Source organism: Lontra canadensis, unplaced genomic scaffold, assembly GCF_010015895.1.
Source record: "Lontra canadensis isolate GAN:19392208 unplaced genomic scaffold, GSC_riverotter_1.0 scaffold116, whole genome shotgun sequence".
Classification (NCBI taxonomy): domain Eukaryota; kingdom Metazoa; phylum Chordata; class Mammalia; order Carnivora; family Mustelidae; genus Lontra; species Lontra canadensis.
In genome coordinates this window covers 2,263,831-2,278,107 of record NW_022631110.1, presented here as the reverse complement: position 1 = coordinate 2,278,107, position 14,277 = coordinate 2,263,831, and the positions used below count along the sequence as shown (strand labels likewise).

The window sequence follows — 14,277 nt, the reverse complement described above, 5'->3', positions numbered from 1 at the left end:
GCCATGTCTTTGTGGTCTGCTCCGTCTACACTGTGGAGGGAGTGGCCCACACCAGAATAGACTCCTGACTCACATTTGGAGGCCTGCTGCTTCCCTAAGTAAAAAGGCTTTGGGGGGCTCCTTTCAAAAAGCAGTTAGGTTCTCTTGCTATTTGTTTCCAGCATTTACTCTGTAGCCTTTCGGTTGTGAAGCATTTATTTCATAATTCAGAATTTGTGTGTGATCTTGATTCTTATTCCTAGGAGTGGCAACCTAGCCCTTCGATTTTTAAGGGTTTATTTTACATCACTACTGGGAGAGTTATTGTTTTGTCACTCTCTAAAATTCAGCCAGGACTCCGGTTCAGTTTGAGGTGGCATTTGGAGAACATATCCCTATTAAGTTGATGACGGTAGTAAGTCTGTGAAATAACTTTTTTAATGTGTTTCTTTTCAGGAGTAGGTGGTTTACCAGCCCTACGTGACCAAGCAGTTCCACAAATGAACCATCTAGCAAATTTAAAAAGATACAGCTCGAACTCAGTGGAAATGGATCTTCTCCCCCCACAGCTCAAAAGAGGATGTTCATCTTTTTTAAGGGTGGGTAATATGGTTTGTATATTAAATTGAATATCTTTCTTTTTTTTTTTCATTCTGCTTTACTTCTTTTTTTTTTTAAATTGAGTTTAATTTCATACAGAGAACGGTTCGGTGGTTTTGACAAATGTGTATACCTCTCCCCGCCATCAAGACAGAGAACACTTCCACCATCCCAGAAAGTTCCCTCATGCCTCTCTCTTCCCAGAATATCTCCCAAACCTTGGAGAAACAACATTCTAATATTTTTCCCATTATAGATTAGTTTTGCCTGTTCTAGAACTTTATACAAACAGAATCATATAGTATGTACTCCTGTGGCATAGTCTCTTTTTCTTAGAATAAGGTTTCAGAGATTCATCTGGTTTTAGTGACATTTCATTCCCATTCATTGCTGAGTAATATTCTGTTGCATGAATGTCGTAATTTGTTTATCCATTCTCCTTTTTTTTTTAAAGATTTTATTTATTTATTTGGCAGACAGATCAGAAGTAGGCAGAGAGGCAGGCAGAGAAAGAGGAGGAAGCAGGCTCCCCGCTGAGCAGAGAGCCCGATGTGGGGCTTGATCCCAGTACCCTGGGATCATGACCTGAGCCAAAGGCAGAGACTTTAAGCTACTGAGCCACCCAGGCGCCCCTCCCTTCTCCTTTTGATGGATGCTTGGGTTGTTTCCAGTTTGGGGTATTATGAGTAAAGTGGCTCTGAAGATGATTATGGAAGTGTTTTTGTGAATGTATGTTTACATATAATTTGAGTAAAGACTCAGGAGTACAAACACTGGGTCACAGGATAGATAAAGTTTAGAAGAAACTGCCAGTTTCTTGATGTAGTTGTACCGTTTGACATTTCCATCCTACTCTGCCCTGCTTCTTAATCTCTGAAGTAGAATGAAATAGATTATTAGACTATATATAATCTAGCTTACCAGAAAATGCATTTACTTACTTATATAAGGATGAGGACACTCATAAATACCTAAGTAGTACAGGCAATTCTCTTAACTTCTAACAGCCCCACTATGTTCATCTTTGGGGATAATGTTAAATGCCTACTGAGAGTCATGGTTTCTGACATAGTTACGCGAAAGCACTTTGAAAAGTATAAAGCATTACACAAGGGTACGATGGCAATATTGTTTCTATAATGACTAGTCTATATTGTAATTCCATATAATTTTTGTTGTCTAATAAGTTGGCAATGCAGGGCTGATTGATAAAATTTTAAAACAAAAACACTAATAATTACTTGGTATGTTTATATTAAAATTATTATTATAGTCCATAATTCATCCTTAGAGTTGTTATAATTAAATATAATGGTTATTTGCTGTCTGTCTACTTACTTATACCCTCTTTTATTCCAAAAAACAATTTAAGGCATCTTAGAGATTAATTTATTGAGAAAAGTAGGGGCCTTAGTGCTTCTTAGTTTGTCCACAGAGTGTCACTGTTGGATTATTTGAAATCAAAAGCCATAAAACCTTTGGTTCTTTGTTTCCGGTTGGAAATATTTGCTTTTAAAGTAGTTCTGGTGCCAGATTACTAGAAGCTAGTCTTTTTACCCTGAAGTGCGTAAGAGGTTAAGCTTGGTAAAAATGGTGTCTTAAGTGTAGTTGGGTGAATGAGAAAACAGTTCAGCAAGTACACTTGACCCTTGAGCAATGTGGGCGTTAGGGGTGCTGACCCCTGCACAGTCGAAAATCCACGTGTAACTTGGACTCCCGAAAACCTAACTACTAATAGCCCTACTGTAGACCAGAAGTCTTACCGATAGTCAACACGTATTTTGCGTGTTATATGTATCATATACTGTATTCAAACAAAAAAGCCGGCTAGAGAACAGAATGCTAGTAAGAAAATCACAAGGAAGAGAAAATACATGTATAGTATTGCACTATATTCTTTGAAAAAAAAATCCATATATAAGTGGACTCGCACAGTTTACCCCCATGTTGTTAAAGGGTCAGCTGTATATCTTTGTGTGTTGCTGTAGTATTTGCAGTGGGCAGAGGACCTTCATGCCTTTGGTGCTTGTTGACAGCAGAACTGAAGTCCTGAATGTTTCTTCAGTTCTTTCTTTTTCTTTTGGTTTATTAATAAATAGTCCCTGGACAAGAACACAAATACCCGATTGGGAAGAAGTTGGAAGTGTCATTAATGAATGCATATCAGACTGAATATTTACATAATATTAATTGCTAATTGCCAAATATATTCACACTTACTATCATAAAGAAAATGATTTAAGTTCTTTTTCAACCTTCACATACTGTGGAGTTACTCTGAACTTGAGAGCTGAAGGAAATATTTCTCTCTCATGACTAGATGCTTCCATAGCAATAACAAGACAAATGAACACTTAACCATTTGATTTCCTTCTTTTCCTTAACTAATTGGGAATTCACAGCAGTTATGTACTCTGAGTAGCTTTCTCATTTTTGAAATAATTTTAGATTTACAGAACAGGGGCAAATATATTACAGAGGGTTCTCGTGTATATACTTCATACAACTTGCCTTAATGTTAACTTACCTGTATAACTTAAAATTATGGTAATTATGTAAGCACAGTACTGTTTTCACAACCATGATATTAATGTTGCTACAGTACTATTAGCTAAACTGCAGTCCTTGTTTGAGTTTCACCATTCTTCTCCCCCTTGTCCTTTTTCTGTTCCAGGATCGAATCTAGTATCCCAGATTGAGTTTAGTTTTCTCTCTTCAGTTTTTTCTAGTCTCTGACGATCCCTCATTCTTTCCTTGTCTTTCATGATCTTGACATTTGTGATGAGTGTACACTTACAAATGTACATTGTACATTTGTAAAATGTCCCTCAATTTTGGTATGTCCGATATTTTTCTCTTGAATAGATCGAGATTATCCATTTTTGGCAAGAACACCACACAAATGCCTCCTTATTGAATTGTTATCAGGGACACATGGTGTCTGTGTATCTTTTTACTGGTGATGTTATCATCGATCTCTTGGTTAACGTGGTATCTTCTGGATTTTTCCACTGTAAAGTTACAGCTTTTCCTCTTGTGGGGAAATATCTTAGGTGGGAAGTACTTTGGGGGACTCTGCTGATATCCTTTTTCTCCTCACCTTTTTACCCACTGAGTTGAGTTAGCTCGTGGATTTTACCTGCAATAATCACTAGTATGGTGTTTGCCAAATGGTGACTCTCTATTTGCCTCATTCCCATGTATGTATTAAAAGGAATTCATATGTCAGGAAGAGCTGTCCTTTCTATTCCATTTATTTATTCAATTATGTATTTTATATTTATATGGATGCATGAGCGTTCACTGTATATTATATGAGTTTTTTATAATCCCATGTTATCATTATTTTATTGATCAAATTTTCCAACTTTGGTTATTGGAAGCGCCTTCCAGTTGGATCCTGTGGCCTTTTCACATGGCCCAACTTTTTTTTGAGCACTTCCTGATTTTCTGACATCACAAGATGTTCTAGGCTCATTCATACTTTTCCGGACCCAGCCCTGGAATTCACCTCTCTCCAAGGAGCCCTGGTTCCTTTCTTGGAGAATGGTATTTAGAAACCATAATCTGGACACCAGATATTTTCACTGTTTGTCTTGTGTCATTGACCTTAAGCCTTCCCAGTGGACAGAGCTAGGAAATATATGTATACTATTCCAAGCATACACATACATCTTTATTTCTATATCTGTCTTTATATATATTATAAACTATGTGTTCATGCTGATATTCAGTAGCTTTTCTTAAACTTAAGTTCTTATATGATAACTTCTTTCCTCATCCCCCCCTTTTTTAAAAAAAGATTTTTATTTATTTATTTGACAGACAGAGATCACAAGGACGCAGAGAGGCAGACAGAGAGAGAGAGGAAGGGAAGTAGGCTCCCTGCGGAGCAGAGAGCCTGATGTGGGCTCGAATCCCAGGACCCCGGGATCAAGACCCGAGCCGAAGGCAGAGGCTTTAACCCACTGAGCCACCCAGGCGCCCCTCATCCCCTTTTTAATCAGCTCTTACCTGTTTCATTCTCATGTGAATATGGATTTTGGTTTTACTTTATCTCTGTTTTATAAGACTTTTGAAATGCTTTTAGAATGCAGATGAAAAAGAAAATAATTAAGACATAAATATATAAAGTACTGATTTTTCTAGTGCTTAGTTTGGGTCCTACTGATATTAAGCATTAACTTTTTATTTTTATAATATTAATAGGCAAGCAATGCATTTGAAGGTTTCCGTGATGAAAATCATCAAAACCGACTTACAGAACTCCAACACCATTGCAAGGTATCAAATTTCTATCAGTTAAATGTAATTTTTCAAAATTTTGAGTGAAGTTCTTTTTTTTACCTTGTTTAACGTCATTGTGCTATTAGTAGAAAGTTTGTCATGTCAAATTTTGTATGATTATCACTCTATTGTGACGCATTTCAAGAAGATTTTCTAGTTAGCAGAGTATCTCTAGGTGAAAAATTTGAAATAAAAATATGGCTTTTGTAGCTTAAACAAAACCCAACAGCCCATAGCTGATTAAATGTAGTTAATCTCTTTCATCTAAATTGTTCAGTATTTAATTTCTCCAATATTCTCTCTTAAGGAAATTAGCTTAGTTCAGTGAAATTTAGTCTGTGTCTAAATGCTTATCAAGATTTCTCAATTGAAAGAAAATGGCAGCGTACCATTGTTTTTTAAAGAGTATATCTTACGTAGTTTTGAGGGGATTTTGTAAAAGTTAGCATGCTGGTAGAGATTGATGGGGGTAATTATCAAGGATTTTGTGAGCTGCATCCTCTAGAGGTAATGGAAGCTTATTTTTTAAAAAGTAGTTGTTAACATACAAAGTTTGTTGGATTAAGATGAGCTACCCTGCCTAAGTAAAGCGTGTTTAGTGAGTCTTTATCACTGTTACTGAGAACAGAAGTGGACTGCTTCAAAGGAACATAGCAGGTCTTTGGGGAAGGAGGTACGGAGGGTGGGCGGTGAAAGGGGGGGGTTCTGATTTCCAGCGGGGCCATTCCCGGCCTGCCTCATGTAAGCACCCACGACCCCCCGGGCTGCCACTGCTCTGCCAGGGCCTTCTTTCTGAGCGACGGTGCAAGATGTGGTGAGCTAGAACGTGGAGGAGGAGAAGTGCCCAGTGTCCCGTCACAGCCCCGAAATGGACCATCGGGGATCCTCCCGGTTTCTCCCAGTGTGCGAGCTCTCTCCTTTCTTCAACCCCTTCCCTTACCGGGCTAGACCAGTCGCTGCACACTTCCACCTTTTCTTCTTCTGTCCTTGCCCAGTGTCCTCTTTAGGAAGATTCCAGCCCTGTGCAGGCTGGGAAGCAGAGGGGGCGCCTGCCGGGATCCCTCCACTGTCCCGCGGCCCTTCGCCACACTCTGGTCAGCTCCCTCTCCGTCCCCCACAAGCTCCGGAGGGCCCGGCCCTCGCTTCTTATTTCAGGGAGGCCAAGGTGGGTTGGAGCGTGAGGCCCAAATCCCTCTGAGTCGCAATTCCTCTCCCCACAGCCAGCCACTAGGCTGGGATCTGTCCTTCGGGCATCTCCCTCTATAAGGCTAAGGCGGTGCTGTTTTCTGCCTCTGAGCCTCTTTCCCTGTGCCGGGACGCTTCCCTTCGCCAGTGGCCACGTCCTGGCCCTTCGGCTTCCGTCTCCGTCACTCTCCGCATCCCCTCCCACAGCTTCACCTCCACTTGGGGCCTCCCATCCCTCTTTCTGTCATGCCTTCTCTCTCCTTGCCTTAAAACACCCAGCTCTTTGAACGTCATTCATCTTCACTGTCTACACATCTGACTTCTGTGTTCTCTCTGGGTATTTTGAATCTACTGTTCCTTCTGCCCTCTCTGCCCTTCCATGCATCTTTACCTGGTGAACACCGTCTTGTCTTTTAGTCCTCAACGGGGACATCTCCTCTGACAACACTGCCACGACTGCCAGCCTGGGTCAGGTCTTCCTGTTCTGTGCACACGTGGCCTCCCATTCTTACCTGTGTCGTAGCCATCAGAGTCACAACAATAATGACTATTGATGGGTGGTTGAGCACTACTGGGCGGGTTGTCATGTAGTATTGTTAGGATGGGAGTACTAACATCACACCACAGCGCCTCACTTTGTCCTTGAGAGAACTCTGAGATTCTCATCTGGATTCTATACATGAGGAAATTAAGGCACAGAGAAGTTAAGTGACTCGCCCAAGGTCACACAGCTGATAAGCGGCAGAACGCTAGTCTTTGCACCCAGGTGTGTTCCCCTAAAGCCTGCACGGTTCACCTCAGTGCTGTTGGTCAGTGGGTCACTTGATCATGCACCAGAACCACCTGGAGGGCTCGTGAAAGCAGATCGCTAGCCCTGCTCTCAGAGTTCCCGATTTAGCAAGCGTGGTGTGGGTGATGGGGCATTTCCGACAAGCCAGTAGGAGACATTGATGCTACTGGTCCAGGACCACACTTTGAAAACCACTGCTTTAGGCTGCCCGTCACTTTATTGAAATCCTCTCTCCCCAACTCACCTGGCCGTTCCTTAGGGCAGGCTCTCGTGTTCCTGTTTTCCTTTCTGTCCACAGTCCCAGCGCCTAGCAAAGCAGTTCCAAGAGGTAGTAAGTAGGCCCTCAGTAAGTGTTTGAGTGAATGAATAAGGAAATGGTCCTGGCCTCCTGTTTAAGTGTATATTTGGCCTGAATAAAATTTCTGTGTATTTGAAAAATTCTCAGGTTTTTTTAGTCACATACCTGGTTGGCCAATAGGGAACATATACTGGAAGGTTTTATAAGGTTAATTGTTAATTACCTTATCTTTGAAATACTTTGAAGCCAAAAGTCACGTCTGTTATATTTGGCTCACTGTTCTTTCCAGCACAGAATGCTCACTGCCTCTGAATTCTCACCATGGTTATATGGAAAGAGGCTCTTTGGCCTTTTTAGCAGATTTGAAGCTTTCTTTCCTAAAATAGCCCCTTCCTTGATATAAAACGACTCCATCATAAGTATGGTGGCTTATAAGAATGGTGGTACATTTACTTTCCAGTATTAAAGCTTTTTAAAATGCCCGCATGGCCTGGAGTTGTTGAGTAGGAGGTTGGGCTCCTTATCTCCATCAGCTCCGCTCTGTGTCACCAAAACCAGGCATCCTGTGGCATTAACAAGACATTTTTGAGGACTTGAGAGCTTTTTTTGTTTGTAGCAATTAAAATGTGGCTTAATGGTATTTTCTCATATGTTACTTTTCTTTTGAAATAGGAACTGCTAAAATACTTGTTTTATTGTAATAGGACTTGCATGAACTTATTGAAAGCACCAATAGGCAGGTAAACAACCTTTGTGGAATCGTTTCAAAAATGCAACAGCCTTGGGAGAAGCCACTGTTGCCAGACTGTGTAAGTATTATAAATACATTGATGCTACTTTGATAAACCTGTAGTTCCTAAAGAGACCAGTCTCTTAGAAGCAAGAGAGAACTAGGACTCTGAGATTAGCAGGGCTGATGTATACTTACTTTAGCAACAGATGGGACACTGCACATCTTTTGGATGAATGCTGAAGTTCAGATTTGAGAAATCATGACACTGAAGATTTTTATGTTTGTAACCGTAATGAAGAATATGCAGTCAAAATGTAGGTTTGGAGAGGACTAAAAATCATATAATAAAAATTCAGGCTTTGTCATTAACTGTGGAAAATGATGTTGCAAAGAAAGGAGCCGTTCATGCCTGTATCAACTTTTTTAGATGATTTATGATGGGTTTGTGTTATTTTAGAGGTCATGTGGATTTACACAAAAAAGGTTTAATTGTCTGCCTCATGGAGAAGTTCAAGTCCAGGAACCAAAGACGAGAGCATAACCCTTTGTGTTCTCTTACCCTGGACAGGGAGACGACAGCCCACCTGGACCCGTGGGAAGGAAGGAGAACCATGTCCTGCCCAACCCTGCGGAGATCTGTCTTCAGCCGGCCGTGCTGCCTGAGCCGGTCGTCAGGGAGAGTCCGCCCTTTCCCAAAATTGTCTCCACGTATTCATTGCAGCCCAGTGTCACACCAGGCAGCCCAGCTCCTGGACTTGCTGTCCTGTCCTATGTTTTCAGTGAAGGAGACGAAGAGGTCACCAGGGATCTCTCCGCTGCCCAGCATCCGGCTCTGCCTGCAGCACTCCTGTCCCCGGGAGAACCCCTCGTGGCACTATCCCCTGAGGTGGCCACCTGCTCAACTGGACAGGGACCTATCCCCGTGGGCCCTGACCCGGCTTCGTTGGCTTTCTGCATCCCCTCCAATTTCGGTGAGTTTGACCTGGCCTATATTATAAGGAGCATCCTTTCATCTGCATTAAAAAGCATTCTTTTTAAAATTTATTTTTTAAAAATTTTATTTATTTATTTGGAAGAGAGAGACACAGTGAGAGACGGAACACAAGTTGGGGGAGAGGGAGAGGAAAAGCAGGCTCCCTGCTGACCTGGGAGCCCCACGCATGGCTGGATCCCAGGACCCTGGGATCATGACCTGGGCTGAAGGCAGACGCTTAACGACTGAGCCACCCAGGCGTCCCTAAAGACATTCTTAATGGAAACTAGCAATAGCTGGTTTTTAAATTGAAGCGTGGTTGGCTATAGCTGTTTTTTGTGTTAAAAGTTTTATGGGATAAGTGTAGATTCACATGTAGTTTTAAGAAATAATTGAGTGATGCCCCCTAGCCAATTTCCCCCAAAGGTGGCATCTTGTAAAAACTCCGGCGAAACATCCTGAGCTGGATACTGATGTGCTATAACGCGCAGATCTTACTCACCCTGGGCTGACTTGTTTCACTGTGTGTCTGTGCATTTGGTTCCCTGCAGTTTTATCACGTGACCTTTGCACGTCCACGGCCACAGTCAAGGTATAGAACGTTGCCATCACCAGGACGTTTACTTGAGTCGCGTCTCTGTTCTCCTCTCCCTGACTCTTGGCCCCCCTGTATCTTCTCTCTCTCTCTAGAACTTTGTTGCTTCAAAATTGTTACCTAGTCGATGCATATAGTATGTCACCTTTTGAAATTGGCTTTTTTTTTTCCACTCCAGGGAGATCCCTGAAGACTAAACCAAGTTGTTGCGTGTATCACTAGTTCCTTCCTTTTTATTGTTCGGTCCTGTTCCCTGTATAAGTATGCTATAGTTTAAGAGTTCATCTGTCAAAGAGGATTTCTGGTTCCTCCTGCCCTCCCCCCCACCAAACCCAGTGTTCGATTATTAGCAGCAAGACTGCCACGGATGTTCACGTACAGGTTTTTGAATAAATAGAAGTTTTCGTATCTCGGACACGAATACCCAGCAGTGCAATCCCTGGTTATACGTTATTTGCATGTTTAGTTTTTTATGAGTGATCCGGTTTCTCCGCATCCTTGTTTCTTCTCTTTATGTTGTTCCTTCTTCAGACCTCTTTCCTCATATCCTTCCTGACAGAAGATTTTCCTTTAACCTTTCTGTAGGAGTAAGCCTGCCAGGGACAAAAATCTTTTTTGTTTTCCTTTGTGTGCGATGTCTTTATTTCCCCTTCTTTCTGGAAGGATAGTTTCATCCAATGTAGAATTTGTGGATGCGAGTTCTGGTATTACAGCTCCTGAAAACCTTTTATTTGTAGAAATGCCAGGAGAAGCAGAAGCCAGCCTTGGAAACAGTACGGAGTCAGTATATTACCCAAGTTCCCGGGGAGATGGCAGTGGCCAAGATACTGTCTCATCTGTTTTCATCCTTCCTAATTTTGGTGAGTTTGAAATGATACATATTACAAGTCATGCCTCTAGCTTCCCCAACATCTTTAATGCCAAGTCAGTGCCAGCTCTTTTTTTAATGAAGCTTTTTATTTTGAGGTAATTGTGGATTCGCATGTAGCTGTCAGAAATGATATCTGGGATCCCATTTATGTTTTACCCATTTTTCCCCAATGATCACCTCTTGGAAAACCATAGTAAAATAGCACAACTAGGTAGTGGCATTGATTCAGTCCACATTTGTGTGTGTGTGTGTGTGTGTGTGTGTGTTTTCAGTTCCGTGCAATTTTATTCCATGAATTTTATTTATCATCATAGTTGTGACCCAGAATGCTTTCATTGTCACTGCCTGTTGCCCTTTAATGACCTCAATGACCTTCCTCTGGCCACCTTTTCTTCATATCCTAGCAAAGAGTGAACTGATCTCCCTTTCTAGAATTTTGTCACTTGAATATTGTTATTTAAATGGAATTAAAATACGATATAGCCTTTGGGCATGACTTTTTTTTCCCCTAAAAAAATGGTCGAATGTTCTCCCATGGTAAGGATCTACAACTGTTTGTTTCTTCACCCATGGAAGGATATCCAGGAGATTTCTAACTTTTGCCCATTAGAACTTTAACTCTGTAAACAGTTATGTACTGGCTTTTCTGGACACTTAAATTTATACATATTTTCTAAAGATTTTTAAAAAATTTATTCGACAGAGAGAGAGCACAAGTAGGCAGAGAGGCAGGCACAGAGAGGAGGAATCAGGCTCCCCGCTGAGCAGAGAGCCTGATATGGGGCTCGTTCCCAGGACCCTGAGATCACGACCTGAGCTGAAGGCAGAGGCTTTAACCCACTGAGCCACCCAGGCACCCCAATTTTATATTTTTTTTGCGGTGAATGCCCACGAGGGCAATTTTGGGTCATATGATAATTTCCTGTGTAGTTTTACAAGAAACTGCTAAACATTTTCTTAGAGGAGCTGTGTCATTTGACTTTCCACATATAATATATAAATGACACAATTTCTCTTTATGCCTTTATCTTCTCTTTCCATTGTTCTTTCTCCTTGATACTTAAAGATCCATTCTTTCATCATACCTTTTCTGTTTAAATATTTTCCTTTGGCCTTTATTTAAGGGTAAGTCTGCAAGGGACAAGTTCTTTCAGGTTTTCTTCATGTGACAATGTCTTTATTTCCTATACAGTAATGAAGGATAGTTTTGCTACATAGAGAATTAACGGTTGGGAGATCTTTTCTTAAGCACTTGAAAAATGTTCTTTCTGTACAAATGCCAGTAATAACAGAGACCAGCTTGGAAAACAACCCTGAGATGACAAATTACCAAACTCTATCAGGAAATAACAGTGACCAATGTTCATCTGTCTGCCTCCCACCCAACTTTGGTGAGTTTCAAATAATGCGTATTATAAGTAGCGCTGTGTTTAATCTAGATGTATCAGCATCCTTAATGGAAGCTAGTGGTAGTTCTTTTTTTAAAAAATTAAGCTATTTTAAAACAATTTTAGGTTCACATATATTTATAAGAAACAAGATCCAGACATCCATTTTAAGCTTTGCCCATTTTTCCCACTGATAACATCTTGCAAAACTGTAGTAAAATATCCCAATAAGGGTATTGACGTGGATGCAATATACAGATATTACTGAGATGTGCCCAGCTGTACTTGTGGTGATTTGTGTGCATTTGTATTTATTTGAATCTCATTTTATCATGTGAGTAGCTTTGATGTCCACCACCCCAGTCAGGATACAGAACATTTCCATTGCCATTGAAATGCCTCATCTTGCTCCTTTTTAAAATGATTTTATTTATTTATTTATTATTTGAGAGAGAGTGAGTGTGTGTGTGTGAGCGCACGAGCCAGGGGCAGGGGTAGAGGGAGAGAAAGAATCTCAAGCAGCCTCCTCACCAAGTGTGGAGAAGTCTGACACAGTCTGACTCGATCCCACAACCCTGAGACCATGACCGGAGCTGGAACCAAGAGCCAGAGGCTTAACTGACTGAGCCTCCGAGCAGGCATCCCTCGTCTTGCACTTTTATTTTATATTATTTTTTTAAAAAGATTATTTATTTATTTATTTGACAGACAGAGATCACAAGTAGGCAGAGAGAGAGGAGGAAGCAGGCTCCCCGCCAAGCAGAGAGCCGGGAGTGGGGCTCGATCCCGGGACCCTGGGATCGTGACCTGAGCCGAAGGCAGAGGCTTTAACCCGCTGAGCCACCCAGGCGCCCCCTCGTCTTGCACGTTTAGAACCATACCCCCCTCTGTCGGGCTGCCCTTTCCTTCCCCATCGTCCATTCCCCCAGCCCCTGGCAAACACCGCTCTCTATAATTTTGTCACTCCAAGACTGTTCTATAAAGGGAATCTTACGGTATGTAACCTTTGAAGATTGTTCCGTGTTTTTCCGTCAGCATAATTCCCTGAAGACTCATCCAGATTGTTGGATGGAGCAGCGCATTTTCCCTTTTGTGTAGCTGCCGTGTGCAAGAGTCGTTTGCAGCCGTTCAGCCACCGGAGGACATGAGTTGTTGTCGCTTTGTCCCCCCTGGTTTTTGGTATTGGGAGTAAAGCTGCCGTGAACATCCACGTCCCGGTTTTTGTGTAAATAATGTTTTTGTTTCTGTCACGAATGCCAAGAATGCAGTTGTTGGATCTTCTGGTAATAGCTTGTTTCGTTCTATAAAGCAACCGTCAAACAGCTTTCCAGAGACACTACCAGTTTTCATTCCCACCAGCAATGGATGAGTGATTGTGTCTCTCTGTAGCCACATTTCTGTTCTTCCCATTGTGCTTTCTTTCTTCCTGATGTTCCACATTCCCTTCTTTCATCATGTCCTTTCTGTTGGAAGAGTTTCCTTTCCTCTTTATATACAGGTAAGTTTGCTGGGGACAGATTTTAGATTTCCTTTGTTGCAGAATTCTCTTTTGTCCTGAAGGGTAGTTTTGCCTCATGGAGAATTCACAGTTGACAGTTCTTGTCTTTCAGCGGTTGAAAAATTCATACTCATAGAAGTGCCGGAAAAATCAGAAACCAGCCAGGAAAACAGCTCTAAGACAATCTATTACCCAGCTTTACTGGGAAGTATCAATGGCCCAGGGACTGACTCTTCATCTGCCTCACTCCCACCCAATTTTGGTGAGTTCAAAATGATACATATCACGTGTAGCCCTGTTTCATCTAGGTTCATCGACATCCTTAATACAAGCCAGTTATAGCTTTTGTTGAAACTTTTAATTTTGATGTAATTCAAGATTTGGTGCCGTTGTAAGAAATAACACAGAGAGATCCCGCTTATGCTTTCCGTATTTTCCCCAGTGATACCTAACCCGGCAGAGCCGTAGTTGAGTGTTACAACCCAGCCATTGACATTGATACGGTTCACAGGTGTGATCGAGATGCCTCCGGTTTTACTTGCACCCGTGTGTGTGTGTGTGTGTGTGTGTGCATGTGTGTATTTATTACTATGTAATTTAATCGTATGAGTGGGTTCGCACATCTACCACAGTCAAGGTAGAGATCACATCCATCACTCAAGGATCCCTTGTTAGTGCATCTTTTTACAACCCTACCCACCTCCCCTGCCCCCAAGACCTATCTTCAACACCGGGCTATCTCCGATCTTTTCTCCGTTGCTGTAATTTTGTCTCTTCAGATTGTTATAGAAGTGGAGTCTTCCATGATGTGACCTTTTCGGATTAGCTTTTTTTCCCCCACTCAGATGAATTGCCTGGACACTCATCTAGTTTATTGTCTGTATCAATAGTTTATTCCTTTTATTGCTGAAAATAGTGCTATGGATATATTACATTTTGTCTGATTGTTCACTTACTGAAGGACATCTGAATTTTTTTCAGTGTTTGGCCATTAGGGAGCAAAGCAGTTTTAAATATCCGTGTACACAGTTTTGGGTAAATATAAGTTTTTATTTCTCATCAATTGATGGAGAGTTTCCC

General features: G+C 41.5%; 1 protein-coding gene across 1 annotated transcript in view; it reads left to right on the top strand.

Annotated features, from left to right (window-relative positions):
* The window catches only part of BEND2 (BEN domain containing 2), a 66,803-nt gene that overhangs the window by 19,304 nt on the left and 33,222 nt on the right, over positions 1–14,277 (top strand). Inside the window, exons 3-9 of the mRNA XM_032840840.1 lie at positions 436–578; positions 4,789–4,863; positions 7,844–7,948; positions 8,441–8,843; positions 10,178–10,300; positions 11,595–11,702; positions 13,310–13,459. Of these exons, the coding sequence (XP_032696731.1) occupies positions 436–578; positions 4,789–4,863; positions 7,844–7,948; positions 8,441–8,843; positions 10,178–10,300; positions 11,595–11,702; positions 13,310–13,459 (1,107 nt within the window). The remainder of the gene's footprint in view (positions 1–435; positions 579–4,788; positions 4,864–7,843; positions 7,949–8,440; positions 8,844–10,177; positions 10,301–11,594; positions 11,703–13,309; positions 13,460–14,277) is intronic.